At 52.5% G+C, this 21114-nt stretch overlaps 1 protein-coding gene across 2 annotated transcripts in view; it reads right to left on the reverse strand.

Moving 5' to 3' along the window:
* Window positions 1-2720: 2720 nt before the first annotated feature.
* IFT122 (intraflagellar transport 122) overlaps window positions 2721-21114 on the reverse strand; it is a 69046-nt gene continuing 50652 nt past the window's right edge. For both annotated transcript variants that reach the window (XM_078074823.1, XM_036073602.2), the window contains 12 exons: window positions 20780-20946; window positions 18257-18428; window positions 16868-16970; window positions 14807-14947; window positions 13583-13677; window positions 9902-10002; window positions 7743-7908; window positions 6645-6756; window positions 5868-5993; window positions 4129-4208; window positions 3630-3794; window positions 2721-3169 (listed from right to left, as the gene is read on the reverse strand). In XM_078074823.1, the coding sequence (XP_077930949.1) occupies window positions 3080-3169; window positions 3630-3794; window positions 4129-4208; window positions 5868-5993; window positions 6645-6756; window positions 7743-7908; window positions 9902-10002; window positions 13583-13677; window positions 14807-14947; window positions 16868-16970; window positions 18257-18428; window positions 20780-20946 (1518 nt within the window). In that variant the 3' untranslated portion in view covers window positions 2721-3079. The remainder of the gene's footprint in view (window positions 3170-3629; window positions 3795-4128; window positions 4209-5867; window positions 5994-6644; window positions 6757-7742; window positions 7909-9901; window positions 10003-13582; window positions 13678-14806; window positions 14948-16867; window positions 16971-18256; window positions 18429-20779; window positions 20947-21114) is intronic.

Here is a 21114-nt window from a genome sequence, read left to right on the forward strand (position 1 = left end):
TCAAAGGGAAGAAAGGAAAGAGACAGACTCTTCTCCCCTTCCTTCCTCTTCTCCTCCAGTCCCACTTCCTCCCTCCTCCCTCCCCCCACTTCCCTCTTACTCCAACATTTGCCAAACACCGTCTATGTGCCAGGCTCGGGGCTAGGTGCTGGGGACACTCAGATGAATCCTATGCACTCCCTGCCCTCAAGGAGCTCCCAGTTTCAGGGGCCAGCTGACAAGGAGAAAACTAATAACCATGGGAGGCAAGGCTCTGCTCCCAGGCCCAGTGCTGTGGGATCCCAGAGGAGCAAGGTGTGGACCAGGAGGGAGGTGGGAGGCCTAGGCAGGGGGACAATTGGGCCAAGGCACAGGGAGCAAAGGGCCACCTGGCCCTGGAGCCTAGGGTGGAGTGGGGCCAGGGAGGACAGGCCTAGGAGTCTGGATGCTAGCTGGCTATCAATGGGGAGGGTTGTAAGCAGGGGAGGGGCATGATCAGATTCCCATTCTAGGAAGATATTCTGGAGTCTGGGTGGAGTACTGGGACAAGTGCTTGACCCAGGTTGAAAGCCCTGCCCAGTGCAGGCCTCTTTGCTAAGGCTCCCAATGGCCCTGAGGCTGGCACAAGTGGAAGGTCACCTGGTATCTGACATAGCAGATGGGCTATCTCTGTACCTGTGCGAGAGCCATGAGGGGCTCCCAGCTTCAGGAGCCTCACTGGGGGTGCATGGCGGACACCCAGCTGGTTGAGGCCAGGCTAGAGCCAGGCCCACCTAAGGCCTGGCCTGGGGCTCTATCTGGGCCACACGATCCCCCTCTATCTATTTCCTCCTTCCAGGGACATGGGCAGTGTTGGGGACTTGGAGGATCAAGTCACAACCTGAACAACCAAGCTGTGCAGCCTCCAGCAGCCAAGTGTCTCTCCAGGCCTCAGTGTCCTCTTAGTGAAATGAGTATCTCAGTCTCTCCACAGTGCTTTCCTTGTAGCATGTGAAGGGTCGTCAGGCTCATCAGATGGAGACTGAGGCTCGAGCCTCAAGGTCAGAGCTGGAGTAGGCCCTTTTGCACACATGAGGAAAATGAGCCTTGGAGAGAGAACAGGCCTGATCAAGATCCCGTCTAGTCTGGGACAGGGGAGATGCAGAACAGAATGCTTAGGTGTAAAGGTTGTGCCTGGGTATGAATCCTATCTTGGCTCAGTAAGTATTTGTTGAATGAAAGGAGAGAATGTTGCTGAGCCTCAGTTTCATCATCTGCATAATGGGCACCCTTGGAGGCTGTCGAGGATTAAGTAAGATGATGCATGGAAGGTGCTTAGCATGGTGTCTGGTACTCAATGAGCATTTGATTTAAAGGCAGCTACAGTGATTGTTTCTCAGACTCAGACCTCCAGAGCTCAGCTTCCCCATGGCAGCAGAACTTGTCATGGTACACCCTGGTTTTTGTATTATTCAGCTGAGAGGATGCATGCTGTAGTCTCAGGCTGGGCCCCATCCCCCTGCCTCTAGCCACGGACCATCTGATCTGTCACTGTGATTGACGCCTGTTGGGTGGCTGGGCTGTTTTCTCTCTCTCCCCTCTTTTTCCCAGCCATATGCAAATGATTTTAGTTCAAGTAATGCGCTAATGGAAATCCTAACACATTAATAAATGTTTAGCAAGAGAGAGAGCATGCATGATCGTAAGTAATTAGACACTCAACGGAGGAGTTCTGTTGGCACAACTGTCTGGCTCCCTTTCTTTATTTTCCTCCATCATCTCCAAAGAGAAATGCAGAGGGAGGCAGGGGGAAAGGGGTAGGGCAGGGGGCCAGCTTCAGCACTCACCGCTGGGTGGCTTCTGTAGCCACTCCCTTCTCTAGGCCTCAGTCTTCATCCCTGCAATGGGGACATTTGTCCCGCTCTGTCCACTTCACAGATGAGCTGAAAAGTATCAATACCTAATCACCAGGGCGGGTTTCTTATCCGACAGCCCAGTTCTCTTTCCTCTGCTGTCAGGACTTTGCATAAAGCTCTGGATCATTGACACCCCCGGGGCAGGTAGAGTGGAGGGCAAAGGGACCAGGGGCCTTAGGGCAGGACAGATCAGGGGCTTCCACCCAGGGCTGGGTGAGCCCTTGGGCCCCAGTACCTCTACCCAACCCCATGGTTGCAGAATGGAAATCCTAACCCTTCCATCACAAGGCTGGTGTGAGAATTGAGATAATCTATGAAACTCGGCTGGTACAGAGAAGGTCCCCAATAAATGTCAGCTCGCCCTCCCCAGCCTCCCATGTGCTACCCACCCTTGCCCTTGAGCTGCTGAATCGGACACTGTTGATGCTCAGGGGCGGGGACCTTAGCAGAACCTCAAACAGACCCATTGGCTTCAGAAGCTGGAGGGAAGGGGAAAGCCTCAGTGGGGTTGGGGCCTCTGTGGGGTTAGGGGAATGGGGAGAAGGAGGGGAGCCTGGCCCTAGCCAGGAAGCAGAGGGTGGGCTCCAGAACCTCTGAAGAGAGCCCCCCTTGTCATCTTCTTTGGAGCCAGGAACCTTATTTTCTGGTCAAGACGGAGCCCCGCTAAACCAAAATAAATAGATACCCGTTCCCCTACCCATTCCCATATTGCCATTTCGATTAGATTACATTTTAAGAGCAGGCAACCGTAATGTTCCTCTCAGATCAAATTAGAAACAGGTGCACTTTTGCATAAGGAAATTAAGTTGCAGACAATATGAAGATTTGCTAAAATGCAGACACTGATGAAAATAAGTAGCCCTTTTATTTGTAATTATTGAGGCAATCTGTTCGCAAAGTGTACATGTTAATGGTCTGACAGATCTGTGGACTCCAGCAGGCTGCCGCGAACAACTCAGAGCCTCTCTGAAAGTAACACATTTTTTCCTTAGAAAATATGTACTTTCTCTTCTCCATCTCCTGGTGCTATTTACAAGGCACGAAATGCCATAAATAGGAATTCCGTGGTTACACAAGGCCCCTCCCTAAAATACACACTTGATCTGGGCAGAAGACACATTCTGACAATTTAACTCTTTCTTCCTTTGACAGCCCAGCCAAGTGCGAGGTGGCCCCGGTGGGAGCGGTGGTTCGGAGGGGGCCAGTCATGGGCTGGGGTCGTCGATGCGCCTCCGACAGTAGGGGCAGCAGGTGTGCTGAAGCACCAGCAGCTCGTAGTCCTCCGAGTGGAACATCTGAGGAGAAACAGTCATGACCCGGGGCCATGCCCCGAGCCTGGCAGGGACTGCCGCCCTTCCAAGGGGAGGAGGCTTGGCAGTGAGTCAGGGCTAGAACCACCAGATCCAGAACACCTTTGTCTGAGGACTGAAAGGGAGGGGAGAAGGGTCTGGGGTCTGAGGCCCCTTTTTTCTAAATGGAATTCAAAGGTGCATCACACTTGCCCGGCCCTCCCGGATTAGGGGCAGGTACAGAGGGCACAGGGGCAGGGGCAAGCCTGCTCCAGACGGCATTCGGAACATAAGTGAGAGGAGGGAGGGCCTAAGGATGGCCGAGTCTCCTCCCAACTCAGAGCCTTGGCCTTGGGATCCCTTATGCTCCTCCCAGATGCCAGGTGTCCCCAAGAGGACACTTGGGAAATGGACAAGCAGCAGAAAGAAGAAACTGGTGACCACGCATGAGCTGTAGGCACGGTACCTGGAAGCAGGAGGGGCACATGGTGATGGAGGCATCAGGCAGGAGCGAGCGGAAGTACTGCCACTGCAGGGGCGGGGGCCAGCGCTTGATGAGCACGTCCCGTCGGCTCATGGAGCGCAGCACTGAGCGGCTCACCACCACAGGCACAAACTCGGAGCCACCTTGCTGCAAGATGGGCAGGTGGGAAGCAGGGGACAGTGGTGCTTTCACTCAGCCTGGGTGACGTAGTTTATCTGGGTCATGATCCCAGAATCTTTGGGGCAACCAGGGAGGACCCCAGAGACTCCCTCTGCTGTAACCTTCACAGAGCCCTGCCAGGTCACGTAGCTCCTGCTGGCCACCTCTAGTGACGGGATGCCCACCACCTCGACTCCACCGCAGTGTGGACAGGGAACAAGTCCGCTTCATGCCAAGGAGTGTGTACAGAAGGGACCTCCAACCCCCCTCCCAACAGGCCTCCTGTGCCTCCACAGCCCATCACTCAGAGAGGCACCCTCACCTCGAAGCTCAGCTTTGCCGTGAATGGGTCATCATCTCCCGTGGAGTCCATGGTCTCATCCAGCCTCAGAGTCTGGGAATCTGGAAGGGTCTGGTCAAGGACAGAACCTGAGGCTGAGTGGGAAATAGGCCCCACCCTCCACCCAACGCAAGATTCACAGGAGCTCTCTGTGGGCCTAGTGTGTTTCTCCATGACTCTGTGGAACAGAGTTTCTAGATGGAGGAATGGAGGAAATGCAGGCGAGGGAGGAGACAGCCCTGGTCACACAGAGGCTGGGACCAGGCCCCAGTGCACAGGAGGAAAGGGGCTCTGATGGGACCTTTGCTGCCCCACATAGACCACGCCAGGGCCCAGGTAGGCCTGACCAGAAGCACCAAGCGAGCAGAGGCTGTAGGCCTGCTGTGGGTGGGAGTAGAAATAATGGGCCAGCCAAAAACCACGGCCAGCAAACTTTGCAATTCCTGAAGAAACGCTTAGTAATTGCCAGGTTGTCTGTAGGCACTTGAGATGGACGCGCAGGTCCTATTTCATGGAGAAGGGGGTGAGAGCTCCTGCAAATCCTAAGGCCAGCCAGACCAGGCTGAAGGTGCCTAAGGAGCTACCCCCTCTGCCAGGCAGGGGCAGAAGAGCTGATGTGAGGCCACGGTGGGTGGGGCTCCTATAAGGAAGGGCCCCAGGGGAATGGAGGCTGCTGGTGCCCAATCAAGTACAAGATGTGGTCCCACCAGGCAGCAACAACCCAGCCAAAGCATCTGATTTCTGTCTCCCATCTTCGGCAAACAGCTCCCTGGCCTTTCCTTTCTCCTCTGCTCCTCAAAATGTAAAATGTGGCCCACGGACCATGGCATTGGCATTACCTGGAAGCTTATGGAAAGTCAGGCCCTCAGTCCACCCAGACCTGCTGATCCAGCTGCTGTGTGCTAGCAAGGTCCGCAGGTGCTGAGTGTTCACAGTCACATGTAGAGGCCCCCCTCCTGTGTCCAGCTGGGACAGTGAACATGAGGGATGAGCTGAGGTGTGGCCTTTGACCCAAGCTGTCCCAGCGAGGATGTGCCCTGGGGTTTTTGCTGTCATGCTGGGAGGAGTGTCAGCCCTTTCCACGGATTTTAAGGCTGACAGGATGCAGGGTTGGTACTGCTGGTGGGACGGGGTGGGTGCTGCCAAAGAAGGAAGCCACCCAAAGGACAGCAGAGCCAACAGGATAGGAGACAGCCTCCCACCAGTGCCGAATGAGCACCTGGATCCAGCTGAGTGTCCACCTATGGCTACGCTTCTTTACACCTTTTGTTTGCTCAGCTGGATTGTGGTTTCTGTCTCTTGTACGTAAACGTGACCTGACTAGAAAAGCTGACACAGACACCATATGCTGTGCTGGTTGCTCCTCAGCTGTGTGCGGCCAGAAGCACAGACGGTGCCTTTTAGGAGCCAGGTGGGTGGGAGGCCTTCCCGGAAATGAAGCAAAGGTGAATACCAAGGCACCATCTCCTCCTCCATATGCCTCTTCTGGGCCTGTGGTCATGTCCTGTGCCCTCTGGGACCTCTGTGCACTGGCCGGATCTCAGCCCATTCCCAGCCCGTCCCTGCCACCATGTGGGCCTCTCCAATCACTCGGCAGTGGCTTACCATGTCCTTGACTCCACTGGACCAGCCATCCCCCAGTGCCCTCCTGCCTCCTGTCTTACACCCAGGCCTTGTGCTTGGCTGGCACACACAGGCCTTCAGCCCAGCATCCAGGATACTGTTGCTTGTGATCTCTTGCCATTTGTTCTCACGCTTGTGTCTTGGTGCCTCCAGGTCAATGAGGGAGACAGCTTCTTCATCACTGATCCCCTCTTCCAGGTAGAATTCAACCAGATGCAGCACCTCTAGAGGGCACAGGACATGGGGAGGGGCCATGGGATGGCTGCCTCAGGGGGAGCTAGGGCCTGGGATGCTCTCATCAGGCAGCATGAGGGGAGGTGGGAGGATGAGAGTTTCTTTCCCACCCAGCAGCAGGCTCCTCTGTAAGCAAGGACACACAGCAGGGCCACCTCTTTTTGCCCACCACATGTCTGGAGGAAGCAGGCGTGTATGCATGTATATGCATGTGTACGTGTGTGCATGGGTGAGAACCAGTGGCCTTTAGCCCCTCCTTCTTCCCGCTAATAGCTGGATGGGCTCCTCTACAAGGGAGGAGGAATGGCCTCTGCCCAGCTACCTGGAAGGGGCTTCTGATCCTTTGTCAACATAGAAGGAACCAGGACGTAAGAGCCCATCTTAGCCTCCCAGACCAAATGCCTGAACAGTGGCATCTGGGGCATTTATGTCATGCAAAGCCCCACACCAGGTTCTGAGGGGTGCGTGCTTCAAGTTCGGGCATCACTGGGTCCTATTTCTGGGAACCCTTAGTGACCATGCATCTGGTGGGGTGGGTGTCACACTGTCCCCAATTTACAAATGAGGACAGGTGTGGCCAATCAGCAGTGGAGAGAGCCCAGCCATCCACTGGCCGCTCCACCCGCACACGGCAGACTCACCGTAGGAAGAGGCAGAGAAGACGAAGGGCTGGCGGCAGTTGACGCAAACATTGCCCAGGTTGTTCAGCAGCGGGTTGTTGGTGGAGCAGCGGTAGCACAAGGGCACCAGCTCCTACAAAAGCACAAGAACCACAGCTGCCTGAGGGCCGAACCCAGGGCGAGGAAATGCTCCCCACTCTGATTTCAGTCTCCTGGGGCCTGGCTGCCAAGAAGCAAGGCCCCCTGTGTGGGTGGGGAAGGGGCACTGGGCTCAGGGCTCTGTGCTGTGGTGACTCAGGATAAGGGCCTACAGAGGCATCTGAGGCCCTGTCACTTGGGTCCCACTGCCCTGGACACTCCTCCGTAGGTAGGGCTCAGCAGCACATTTCCCCAGCAGGAATGACAGCACCACAGCCACCATGGACCGGCCACTTAACATGCACCACGTACTGTGCTAAGCACATCATCTGGGCTGGCTATCTATCCTGCGGGAAAGCTATTCTGTGTGTCCCCATTTGATAGAGAGGGAAACCGAGGCTCAGAGAGATGGAGACATAGTTAGGAAATGGTGGAGCTGGGATCTGAACCCAGGTCTGTTTGATGCCAAGTCTCTGCTCTGAGCTTGAAGGAGGGGATTGTGAGAGACAACAGGATAAATTGGAAGAAAGAAGGCCGGGGCACAACTGGACTACAGATACATGGAAGAGTGATAACCTGGTTCCAGAAGGAAGGGGGGCTAAGGCAGGAGCTCCTAGGATGAGGTGAAGGCAGAGCCATCTGGGCATGGAGGAGGAGAGGGAGGTTAAGGGCAGAGTAGCATGGGCTGGGCTGCAGCCAACTCAGAGCCTCACAGAAGGGCTAGGCAGCAAGGGAGGGCAGGGCTCTGGAGCCCACAGGGGCCAGGGACTGTGGCTGGAGCACAGCAGGCTGAGTAGAGAACAGAGGAGGCAGAGAGGGAAAAGCAGAAGGGCAAACCAGGGCTTGGGAAAGGGAGGAGGGCACAGAATCCTGAGAGCATGGTAGCCATCGTTCAAACAGAACCCGGCCAGGAAAGAAGGCATCAGGAGACGTCCAGGAAGAGGAGGGGAAGCCTCCTGCCTGAGGGAGCTGTGCGCTCACCTCGCTGTCATGGAAGGGCTTGGAGCGGATGGTCAGGCTGCCCAGCTCAATGGACTTCTGGAACCTGGCGGGGATCTGCAGACCCTGCAGCTTGTCGTAGGCATGCCGGGCCAGCTTGTAGGCGCCCAGGGCTTTGCTTTGCTTGGCCAGAGTGAAGAGCGTGTTCCTGCAGATGACAGGGTTAAGGACAGCAGAGGCCACACTGGGCCTCAGAGCTGGCATTGCCTACCCTCGGAGTAAGCCCCGTGCTGGAATGCAGCTGCTGCTAGTGCCAGGACATGGGCAGGAGCCTGAGGAGTGCTTTGCTCATTTGTGGGATGTAAGTGTACTTCTCAGATATCAAGGCATAGGGATTTTTCCAGAGATAAAGACAGTGCAGTTTCCATTAATATTTTAACCTTGCTTAGGTTCTCTGGGCCTGCTGATGGCTCATCTTGTACCCTAACTAGGCCAAAATGGCTCTCCCCAACTCACCCAGCCTGCCAGCCAGGTCCTAGGGTGTCCAGCACCAAGTGCCATCCTGCTCTAGCCTTGCCAGGTGGGGCTGGTCCCACACTGCCTGTGGAGCTCCACTCAGATCCAGCTCACAGAGGTCACTGGGTGCAGGGCACTTCTCTCTGCCTGCACTTCACCAGGAGCCACAGTGATTTCTGAGTGTCAGCCTCCCCTGTTCTCTGAGACTCTCCTCTGAGCTCCTCAATCTGAGGTCACGGGCCTTTGCGCTTGATCCCAGGTCACCTTAAATGCTGGCTGCACCCAGGCCAGGCCTGCCCTTCCTCCCCTACCCCACCTGTGAACCCCTTTCCCCACTTCTCCTTGGCAAGCCTCAAGTACCATGCCTCCTTCCCATTCTCCTTCCCCCTAATGCTCTTGCTCCCCACAACCCCAGTGTGGCTCCTTCCACTCCAGAAGTTACATGGCAGTAAGTTTCCATGTCCGTGTCTCCACTGTCACTCTTCAAAGTCAGGGACCATATCAGGAGCCACTTCCAGGTCCCCAGTGAACAGTACAGGGTGCAGCTTAGGGTAGGGATTCAATCAAACTCTGCTGACTCGAACAGAACTTGCTGGAAAGGCTGGGCACAGGTGCTGAGGCTCTGGCAGGTGTGGCCTTGGCCACTCCTCTGCAAAGGTCTCAGTCAATGAAGGTAGCACTTGATTTCCCTGAAATGTAGATGATGGGCCTGGCACCTTTAGAGAAGCCACTTCTCACCGATCAGTACCTCTGAGGTCTCTCCTGGGAGGGTCTTTTCCTTACAGAAAGAAGGCAGGGTTGGGGCTGGGAAGGGACTGAAAGAATATAAGATTTAGAAGAGGATGGGGAGAATTATGACTTTTATGACCTTAAAAGATTTTGGTCATTTCCTGGTAGTTTTTGGCAGCATGGGTCCTCAGCCCCCTTCTCTGCTTACGGCCCCTTAATGGCCCTCACAGGTCCGGAGAAGGTGAGGCCAACTCACATGGAGGCCCTCAGGCCACTACCTCTTCAGCGGGGCTCCCACCTAGGATGGGCTTCAGCTCCTCCCATACACCATGCTTACTTCACCTCCGTGCATTTCCATGTGCTGGGTGCTCCCCTGGAACATCTACTCTACTGTCTTTCCTGATAGCCTTACGGGATAGACGTCAGCTCTTCCAGGCAGCCCTCCCTGACCATGGCCCCAGCCTTAGCTACATTCCACCCCTGGACACAGCACACATCCCACTGAACTAAGCCCTGACACTTGTCACCTCCTCTACTAGATGGCAGCTTTGTCACCCACTGCCTGGCCCACTGTCTAGGGCACAGCAGGTGCTCCATCCCCTCGGCTGAACAAACACCCCCACCTCCCCAGGGAAATGCCCGAATCCAAGTGCTTCCTATAGTTCAGTTCTGCCCTCATTTATGGGTTCCAGGAGGGCTTGGGCAGTGTACTGGTTAGAGACCCACTGCTGGGCCAAGCCCAGAGAGCCCTGAAAACTAATCTTCTCTTGGCACTGGCCCCTTGGCCTCCCTGGCTGAGCTGCTTCTACAGCAAAGCAGTAGCAGCAGGACAAACTCTCTCTTCCCTGAGGGCTATGGGAGAGAGGGGAGGTCCCGCCAGGGAAGTGTTCTGGAAAGAACTTCCCAGGGGCCATTAGACAAGAGGGCTGGGACAGGGGGTGGGGGTGAAAGGATACACTTTGGAGATGCCCAAGGGGGTGTCTTTGGTCAGGCTGTGCAGCAGGAACCTGGAGATGTTGAAGAGGGTTTCGGGAAGATGGAAACTGAAGGGCTCCTCCTGCAGTGAGAAAAGCAAATAGGGACTGGATTCCGCAACGAAGCAGCTGCTGGACCAGGCCAAAAGGCAGACGCCAATAATTCTGAAATCCTTCAGGAAAAGAACAGTCCCCCTTAATGAGCATCTACTACGTGCTGGGCGCTTTACGGCTGTCTCATGTGGTCTTTAACATAATCTTGTGAGGATGCATTTTCATCCTCACTGTACTGGTGAGAAAACTGAGCCCCAGAGAGATGAGTTGCCCAAGCCACCCAGCTAGAAAAGAGCCGAGTGAGGATTCAAACCCAGGTCTGATTCCAAAGCCCAAGAATGCCTCTCTCCTAGGCTGTGCTGCCTCTGGGGTTGGTAATGATTCCATTTCCCTGAGCTCAAGTTGTCTCCAATTAGCTCTGAGAGAGAAGACCTTTTATGCAATTTAGGACATGACCAGACCTAAGCACGTCTTTAAATGGAGGCAGTTAACTCTTTAGAGCATGAAATCACGTGCCTCTTCTCAGCTCTCCAGCAGCGGCCTGGCCGTCCGATGCTCACCAAATGTGCACATGCGCTGGAGCTCCTCAGCTGCTCATCCCCGCACCCCCAGCACCTGGCAGGGGCCCCAACAGAGCAGGCACTAACACACATGAACAGGTCTTCTGTATCTAGAGGCTGCCAGAAGCTCCGCACAGTAGACCACAGGGAATTTTCTACCATGAGGGGGGCCATAAAAGGTTAAGAATACCATTTTGAAGGGATCTGGCACCTTGTATGCAAACTGACACCACTTTAGATGACAAGATGAAAGCAGGCCAGCTCCCCCCTCCCCCTCGAGCACTTACATGGTAATAAACGGACATTTCCTGGAGGGTCTTACTAGGCTGTACTCGTCACCGTGCCAACAGGACTTAGGCCCTAATTGGTCTAAACTTGTGAGGACTTACTTTATACTACTACTTGGGTTTGGAGCCCAGCATTCTCTCTTTAACTCTCATTTAAATTTCTACAGCCTCTGTTAGTTCCAAGAACCCAAGAAAACCTGAGACTGCATCCTTTTCTGGATGAGAGCCAGGGAGAAGCCTGCCTCTGGTTATATCGCACTAGGTGTGGAAGCTAAGAACCATCCCAGGAAGAACAGAATTGGCGGGGGGGTGGGGGGGTGGGGGGGTTTGTGTCCTCAGAATTAGCACCTCTCCTCTGGGAAAGAAGCCATTATCTCAGGAAAGGTCTGGTGCTTCCCTTTGCAGTCTGCTCTGACTCAGAGCTGCTCTGCTGGGCCCTGATGCCAAATGCTGAAGTATCACCCACCTCCAGGCCTCTGCACATGCTGTGACCTCTGCCAGGAATGCCATTTCTTCTCCTCATCTTACTAATCTCCCTCCTCTTTGCTTAGGTTCACTTCCTCCAGGAAGTCCTTTTGGTCCTCTTAGTTTTTCCCTTAAGGCAACTGGGCTACACCTGTGTGTTCAGAGACTATGAACTCTTCAGGGGCAGGGATAACATCTTGCTCACCACTATGTCCCAAGGCCTCAGGAGAGGGCCTGACACCCAGGAGGGATTTGTTGAATGAAGGAATGGCCCAATGAAGTCTCAGCTGGGATGAACAGCCAGATACCCCAGCTGGTGTGAAGCTGCTACAAGCTCACAGCTGCATGTAGGTCCTGGAGCAGAGCTCAGTTGTTACAGAAAAGAGACAAAAAGCCCAGCTCCAAAGTGGCTCAGGCAAATTGACACTGAGCTGAGGCCCTGACTTTCCAGCTGAAGTTGAGTTTGGGGTCTTTTTTGGGTGGCTTCTTTCCAGGTGAGCACCTGATAGAAATGAGGGACCCTGAAAAGACTGTAAAGGAAGATAAGTTCCCTTGAAACCACTGACCGTGGTGTGGGGAAGAGATGAGATGAAGGGCTGACAGCTGGCCCAGGCAGAGCCCAGCAGAGGAGCCTTTCTTGCCAGACTTTCCTCAGAGACAAAGAATGTGCCAAGTGCTCAGCACAAATGTGGGGGAAAGAGGTGCCCAGTGTGGAAGGTAGGGCCCATGAGATGGTCAAAGAATTGTAAAATGCTCGGCCTGCTGGGGAATGCTCGGCCTATGGAAAACGGGTTGGAAGCCTCCAAACAGGGCAGGAGGAACAGCTGACACTCATCTGTGCCAAGTGCTTTTCCAATATTAACTCATTTAATCTTCACAACCCCAGCAAGTAGGTACTATTCTCACCCCCACTTTAAGAGAAGGAAGCTGAAGCACAGAGGCAAGTGAACAACTTGCCAAGGTCACACAGTGGAGCTGGGGTGTGAGGCCAGTGGTCTGCCTTCTCCAAGTTAGAGGGTGTGGGGGATCAGAGGCTAAGAGCACAGGCTCTGGAGCCAGCCTGTCTGGGTTCCAGTCCTGGCTCCTACTTACTAGTTGTGGGATCTCTGTGTTTAGCACCTCAGTTTCCTCATCGGTAAAGTGGGGGTGACAGTACTTATCTCACAGCATGATTGAAAGGATTAAATAAATTGATACAATAAAGCCTTCAGCACATTGCCTGGTAAATAGTAAGTGCTCAATAAAGGTTGGTTATTGGTATTATCCTCCTAGCTTATCAGCACAGGATAAGCTCACCCTGTAGGCACTTAATCAACATTTGTTGAGTGATGAGGATACACAAAATGAGGAGGCTGATAACAGCCTACCACCTGTTCCCCATTGTCAGGAGATAGATTTAAAATGGCTTAAAAGAATCAGGAAGTGACTAAAAAAAACTATTTGGGTCTCTGGAAATCAAGCCTACAATTCAGTGGCAGGGCCAAGGAGAGACCTCAGGCCTTTGGTTAGAGCTGGGCCTTCACCCATCTAGAGTGGAACATCCACCCTTGATCATTTTATTTTTATTTTACTATTTTTTAAAAAAGATTTTGTTTATTCATTTGAGAGAGAGAGCACGAGCCTGGGGGATGAGCAGAGGGAGAGGGAGAAGCAGGCTCCCTGCTGAGCAGGGAGCCCGATGCTGGGCTCGATCCCTAGACTCTGGGAATCATGACCTGCGCCCAAGGCAGATGCTTAACCGACTGAGCCACCCAGGCGCCCCCACCCCTGATCATTTTAGAGATAACCTGGAGTCTGCCTTGAGTTTTACAGGCATAAAGCCGGCAACTAGAAAGGCCCATTCTAGCTCTGGCTCACTAATTCAGAAGCCCACAGCTTGCAACAAACAGGTCAAAAAGGTAGCTAATTGAGTAAAATCAAAGTTCCAAACTTTGGGGTGCCTGGGTGGCTCAGTCGGTTGAATGACTGCCTTCGGATCAGGTCATGATCCTGGAGTCCCGGGATCAAGTCCCGTGTTGGGCTCCCAGCTCAGTGAGGAGTCTGCTTCTCCCTCTGACCCTACCCCCTCTCGTGCACTCTCAACCTCTCTCTCTCTCAAATAAATAAATAAAATAAAATCTTAAAAAAAAAAAGTGCCAAACTTTGTCTCCCAGGAGGAGACCAGAATTTCTTGGCAAATCATCCTGTCCAGTGGGTTTACTTTCCATCCAGAGGTCTGCTGCTCTGTAAGACGTGCCCAGGGCCCCTGGTTCAGTAGGCAGCACCCCCACCAGGCCCTCATCTCCTGGCCACCTTACCGTGTACCGCTGAATGGCATGGTAGCCGTGGTATAGCTCAGCCAAGTGCTGGAAGTGGCGGAACTTGTCAAGCATCGCGTCCTTCTGGGCAGGGTCTGCGGGGTGCAGTGGGAGGGGGAAGATGTGTCAAGCCACATCTACAAGGAAGGGTGAGGCAATGACAGCACTGCAGTGTCCACTCTCCCCCAGTATCAGACCTGTGCCAGGGAGACTGACAAAGAGATGCAATGATGGGAAAGGTGCTGCTTAGGAGCTGGAACCTCCCCAAGACTGGGAAAGTCTCAGCTGGGCACAGCATGTGGCCATGCAAAGTCTGAGAACATTTCTCGCCCATCTCCCAGATCTGACACTACAGCCTACCAGGTCATTCCACTGGGGAGCGCCAGCATGAAGAGGGTGATCACTGGCACCCAGACATACCAGAGGAGCCTGGCGTGGAGGACGAGCAGATGTCAGCTTTATTCATCTCACCTCCAGCCTCTTCCCTCTGTGCCAGGCCTTATACAAAGCACAGACCACTGGCCGGAACAAAAACATGCCACCTAACGCCTGGACCTAACAGTTTCCAAACTATAACCACAGCTTCTGTGAGGCTCACAGCAGCCTTATGAAGGAAGCAGGATAGGATTACCCCCACGCCACAGATGGGGAGGTAGAGTTTAGGAAGAAATTGTGACTTGTTACAAGTCACCTAGCTGCCTCCAATTCCAGTGTTTTTCCCACTCCAGCATGCTGGCCTTAGTCCAGTGAAGAATATCTCCCTGTCCCCTCCGCTTTCAGAACTCCCTCGGTGCATCATGGGAAGTCTCAAGAAAGCAACATTGAAACTATTTTCCTGCCTGGAATGAGTGAGAATCTGGAGTGTGTTATTGTAAAGTGATCTCTTTTTCATCTTTCCATTTAATTAAAATTTTTTTTAAAAGTGCTCACCTGGGTCCAGTTATAGGCTCCCAGGTAGCAGGGGAGAGATATGTTCTGAATTAGCAACACAGGGCAGGACCTCCCAACCATAACCCCAGGACAGCCCTCATACCATCATTAAACTTATGGGCAAACTGGAAAAAGATGACACACCAGATTATGCTGCTGCAAGACAGGGTTATGGGCAATACACCCAATAAACAAGCCCAGGGCTTTAATTAAAACGTTCCAGCTCCTTCGATGTTTATCTTGGTGCCAGAGCAGGGCTGGGGAAAACAAGTGGCCTGGCTGCTGTTTACTTACCTTGAGCTATATCAAGGCACTGCATGGACAGCATCCAGTAATAATAGGCAGCGTCATTAAATCTGCTCTCGACCACGGCATTGTGTGTGAGTTGCTCCAGCACCCTGACCGCTTCCCGCTGCCGCCCAGCCTTGTGGAACGCTGGAGGGGCACAAAAACACACACAATTTGGGGAGTGGGATGGAATTCTGCAGGGCTTGCAAGGGGCTGCTGTAGAAGTAGGACACTCATTGGGAGCATCTGCAGCACTTCGTTGCTGGGATGCGCCTCTCAGGCCGAAGGCTATAAATAACTGAGGCTACATCCTGAAAAAAGTACAGTGAGATATATTCCTTTCTGGCTGGGAAAAGGCAACTGACTTCAGAAAAGCATGGCAGAAAGAAAAACCTCGGGGCCAAACTGCAGGGCGAAGTCTGAGGATGGCACTGCTGTCCATCACCAGTGAGGTCTTACCCTCACCCCGTTCCAGGACAAGGCTTTGTGACATCTGGGGTGACACTAGTAGCACCTGACACTTGAACAGGTTTGGTGGCTTACAAAGTGTTTTCGTTGCTGATTCCTTGTTGGATGGTCACAACAGACTTATGAAGGTGTAGGTAAAGTGGCATACCCAAGGTTACAGAACCTATCCCCACTTAAGTCCCCCATCAGTCTTCAACTGTGTGCTTTTTAATGACAACCTTGAAAAATATGTCTCCCAGCTCTAGCAACCAAACGTTTGTGAAAACATGCAAAAAAATCTCTCAATAATCCCTATATCCATTTAACAGAAATTTCCTGACTCTTAACTATGTGGCCAGACCCTCAGGAAGTTGGGGGCTGCCAGGGAGGCACTTCTAGCTGTGACACTTGCTCACATGTGGGCACTCAGATGATCCAAATCCTCTGTTTTAGAGAAGGAAAAGTTCTGGCCTTTTTTCCAATCTCATCTCCAATCTCTTGTCTGAGTACCAAGTTACTATGGCAATGGATTCTTGGAAGGGCAGACACAGACAGATGGATAGGTTGATGTGTTTTGCCCAAACATGCACATACTTCAGCAACTGGGTGCTCTGGAAATGCTAAAGCAGAAGAGAACATGCTGTCTTTCAATGGGGCTTTTAGCTGAGGAGCTCCAACAGGGAGACATTTGTTCCGCAATGTGTCCGGAGGTGGCAACTGTTACCATATAGAAGTGTAAATGAGATGCTATGGAATACGACACACCCAGCTTCAATTAGAAGACCTCCTAAGGAGGCAGCAAGACCTAGTCACAAGAATCAGGTTCCCAGGCGGACAGATCCTGGTCCAAACCTCGCTCTGCCACTCTCTCTGGCTTTGTGACTTTGCGGGGCACAGTTAGCTTCGGCGTCTCTGCAGGGCTGCTGGCGAGGTTCAGGGTTATGTAGTTAAGTGCCCAGCCGGTGCCTGACACAGAGAAGGCAGTCACATTTTAAAATTGCTATTACCGGTAAAAGCTCTATGCTTCCTTTTGCTCCTGTCTCAGATACTGCCATATGTGGGGTGCAGCCCACTTTACCAGTGGAAATGCCAAGGAGCAGAGGTCACCCTGTTTATCTGAGCCAAGTTACTGTTTGCCGTAGAGGAAAGAGGCAGGTGAGACCATGCCGGACACACTGTGGGAGTTCTCATATTTTGTCCCCACCCCAGCCTGGCCCAGATTCCGTCTCTGCCACTTCCTTGCTGTGGGACTTCAGGCAAATAAATCCCTTTACCTCCTCCAACCTCAGCTTTCTCATCTAGAAAACAGTACCGACATCATAGGGCTACTGTGAGGATTAAGTGGGAAGCTACTTTGAGTGCACAGTGTTTTGCTCAGAGAAGAGACAGGACCTGCCTGAGGTCCGGAGGCATGTGAGTGATGGACCCAGGCGTGTCCAACTCCAAAGCCCATGTTCTTTCCACTGCTCCCCAGTCTTCACCAGGAAACACGTCACATTCCCCAGGGTGAAGTCGTCCATCCTCAGATCCGTGATGGGAGGGGCTTGACAGCCTTTCTGAAATGTGGGTCTTGGCAGAACCATCTCCTGCTCCTGCAAGGTGTCAGTCTGGGTGGCCTACCTTTCTGGGCTTCCTCAAAACGATCATTCTCTGCTAGCCACTGAGCGTAGGGCACATAGATGTCATCCTTAAATTCGGGATGCTTCTCACCCAAAGCAAAGGCCTGGAGGAAGGAGCAAATGCATTCTTAATAAAGCAGCCCCCACAGCCCCCATGAAAACATGGCACTTGGCTGAATCCATTAGGGATGTGTCATATTTTGCCAGCCTGACAACTCAGAGGGGGAGAGTGCCTCCCCCTACCACCACCCCCAGAAACGCAAAAACAAATCAGCTCTTTGAAAACAAAAGGCAATTAACAGCAATATGCAAGTGACTGGATTCAATAACAACACAGTCTGTTTCTGGACCACAGAAACAGCACAGAATCGGAAACATTTTATTTTGAGGGTTTGCGTGGGCTCCTGTAGTGCTGCAAACAGATTTCTTTTAATTGCAGATGACACCTAAGGAAACAGAATTGACATTATCATCGTCACTGCTTATTAGCTGTCAAAGATGACTATGGACTTGGTGCTGTATGGGACCCAGTGACTGCTTTGTCTAAGCCCCAGAACCACCCGTCAGGCTAGGAGAACTGGAAATGAGTCATGGGGGACAGTATGTGGCAACAGGGAGAAAGTTTGCCTGATGCATAGTCAGGACTGAGTGTTTCTAAGATGCTCTAATTTATGCTGCTTGAGAAATCTCCTAATAAATTTATCTTGAGAAGCCATTATTGCCTCTGTCCTTGGCCCCACCTCTTCTCATCAGTAACCTTGTCACCTCACCAAATGGAGCCACTCAGAGGGCAGACAAGAGTCAGACAGCTTTATTCAGAAAAGGTCTTGCTATGGCTCTGTAAACTAGACCTCAGTGGGTGGATGGGTGGGTAGGGTGGAGCGAGGACCGTGGGTGCAGCCCCTGATCCTCTCAGGAAGGAGTCCAGGTTAGAGGGAAGAAGGAGGAGAAAGAGCTGCCCCTGAAACGGTTCTGGCAGCCTCCACCTGGAGAGTATGGGTGGCATTTTCTGTCAAATGGCACCTAGCAGGTTTTGAATGTTACACAGGTGTGTCTCCATGTCAGGGAGCTATCAGCACATGGTGCTGGTCACAAGCAGCTCAGACCCACAGCAGGCACAGGGCTGTCCTGTTAACTCTCACATCCCCAGTGTCTATCACAGGGCTAGCATGAAGCCAGCAGTGCATAAAGATTTTCTGAATGAATGAACCAATAAATGGGCCTCTAAGACACGCTGGCTCAGAGAATTCAAGGGTTAGTCTCCTGATAGCCAGGCCAATGTTCATTCTCATGCTGAGGGCAGCTGCTCTCCATCCAAACCCCAAAAAGCCCCCTGTGGTCCAGGGCTCACATGGGGCCCCCTAGCCCATGAGGCATGCTCTACCCTCACCTCGTCCCAGCGCTGGGTCTCCACATGCAGCTGAACCAAGGACTTCAGGTCACCAATCTTTAGGTAGGTTTCAGCAGCATAGCCAGGGTTATCCAGCTTCTTGAAGTAGTAAGCACACATCAGCAGGGGCTCCCGCTCGGCCTTGTCCAGTTTACGGGCAATGTCGATTAACCTGGAGAGGTAAAAGCACAGGGAGGAGATGGACTCCTGTAACAGGAACCTGATGGAAGAAAGCAGCACGGGCTTTTGGGTCTTCTTGAGGGCAGGCTCCATGTCGATTCATATTAATGTCCCCAATGCTCAATATGGTGCCATGGCCCTTGGTGCTTGACGGGTGGTTCTTAAATGAGTGAATATATAATCCAGAAACATTGCCCAGTGACCAGAAGTCACCTGCTAAAGGACACTGTCTCCCCCCACTTTGTGTGTGCCTTTCACAGAGTCACTATCTATCCAGCAGTATCTGGGGATAGAAATGAACACCTACTGATCACTTACTGGTACCAAGCACAGCACCATGAGCTTTCACATGTGTGATCTCATTGAATCTTCACTGCCCTTAGAGGTACTATTATTCTCATTTTACAGATGAGAAGACTAAAGGCTAGGTCGAAGGTGAAGCAGCCTGCTCAAGACTCTGCAGCCAGCAAGTGGCAGAATGCTCTTTCCACACTGTTTCAGGAATTCTCATAGGAAAGTATAGGTAGAGGCATGAGAATTCTTCAGCCGACAGGACTTTAGAGGAAGAGGCATGTGTGGAGCCAGCTCTGAGCTCTGGAAGAAAAGCCTCTTGGAAATCTTGGGTGTGCCTCTCCTGCTGGCCAAGGTGCTGACCATGGCGAGGGGCCACAGGGACCACTGGGGCTCACCACTCCTTCCCAGTGGTAACTGGCCCTCCCACTACTTGTGGGGACATGAGGGGGTGGATGAAACATGCTTATTCCCTCTGGTCAGGCTGGGGTTTGGAGTAAAACCAGCTCTCTCAGGGGAAAGGGGCTCTACCCAGCTTGCTCTTTGTGAAAAAAGAAGGGGAAGCAGCTGTAACAGATCCCTGTCTCAGACACAGGCAAGCTCAGGGAGGCCTGTCAATCTGTACTTAGAATAATAATGACATCTAAAAATAACATTTCTCAGCAGAGAAAGAACACATTTTTAGGGAAAGGTGGCACAGCCAACCCCTTAGAGCCCCCCAGCCCCACCCATCAAACCAAATGTCCCTGGAGAAGAGGCACCTTTTACAGCCAGACCTGGAAAAAGGATGGAACATGCTTAAATATCTCTTTCCTGAACTAGTTAGGTATCTCCAGGGTAACCTGATACATGTCAGTTGCAAATGAAAGTGACATGAAAAACCAGAGGGGAGAGCAGGGCCACAAATCTGCCTGGTTCTCTCCTGTATCACTCCTTTTGTGAAAAGAATAATTTGGGGGGCAAGATCTGTATCTTCAAGAAACTTCATTCTTGCACAGGAGAAAGATGGGGCGGTAGGTCACATACATATGGCACGTATGTGAGGGGCATACATGGCAACTACATGGTGGGGTTCAGGGAGGTGACTTAGTCATTAACCTGCCTAGGCCACTACTACCTGTGGACCACAGTATGGCTTCCAGGATAACCAACAGCCGGTAGGGCTCAGACTGAGCCACTGTCAGGAGCTGCTCCCTCACATGTTCTTTACCAGCTCTGGCAGTGTGCACCTGTATGTGTACACACACACTCACACACACACACGCACACATGTACATGAGTGTGAAGTCTACCTTCCTCGACTATGGGAGGAGAAAGCCCCCCCTTGGAGGTCTGATGCTCTAAGAGTCTCAAAACTGAATCCATTATCTCTCTGGGCAGCCCCACTGCATGCCCACCCCCCTTCTGGGTGACTCCTGGTTTGTGCTGTTTTTTTGGCCTCATGCCCTTCCCCTTCCTACCACCCTCTACCTCTTAAAATTCAAGGCCATTCACGCAAAGACCACATCCATGGTTCCTCCCATGAGAATTCTTGTCACCTTCCCTGGTGTGCTTAGAAGTGTTCTTGTTCTTTTTTTGGTTCCTACCATTACACATGCTAGAGGCACTGAAATCAGCCAGGTCAGTTTGAAGCTCAGCTCCATGGTTTCCCAGCTGTTTTGCCTCATGTGATCACCTGGTCCTTGAGCCTTGGTTTCCTCATTTGGAAGCTGGGCATGGAAACACCACAGCTTAGGGTGTGGGGGAGAATCAAGTGTTTGTAAGATATCTCAGTGCCTGGTTCCTAGGGAAGGCTCAGTGAATGGCAGCTCTAATGCCGGGGTATCTCCCCCTACTCTTCCCCCACCCCCAACCCTTTCTCCAGGGAGCCACTAAGCTCCTCAAAGGCAGTGACTGCCTCGTTCAATCTCTGTCTCCCAAAAACCTAGTCACTATTACATTTGGATTATATATTTAGAGAAATACTATCTTTTCCCTTGTCAGTCAAAACCAAAAGCTGACATGACATGACATGCTGCCAAATGCTTCTTGGGGCAGGGACTGAAAACCCACATGTCAATCCAGCCATGGTCGCCGCTGATCTCTATGGCCTTGACGTGCTCTCCCGCTGAGATATACATCTCCACAGCGGCTTTAGGCTCGTTGATATTTCTAGCCCAGTCAGCCTGTTTGGTGATTAGCATCTTTGTTTCTTTGGGGTCTCCAGATCCAAGGAAATCCTGAGGAAGCACAACAAACAAAAACACTCCAGATTAGAACTTCCTGCTGCCAGCATTACATCAGGCTGCCGAAAGCTGGAGCAAGGAAGGGCTGTTTGGCTGAAGCAGGCAATCAGGATGCAGGCGTGAGCCCATCCCTGCATGGCTGACTGGGGGGCAGTCCCAGGT

The sequence above is a fragment of the Halichoerus grypus genome, chromosome 1 (genome assembly GCF_964656455.1).
Source record: "Halichoerus grypus chromosome 1, mHalGry1.hap1.1, whole genome shotgun sequence".
Taxonomy (NCBI): domain Eukaryota; kingdom Metazoa; phylum Chordata; class Mammalia; order Carnivora; family Phocidae; genus Halichoerus; species Halichoerus grypus.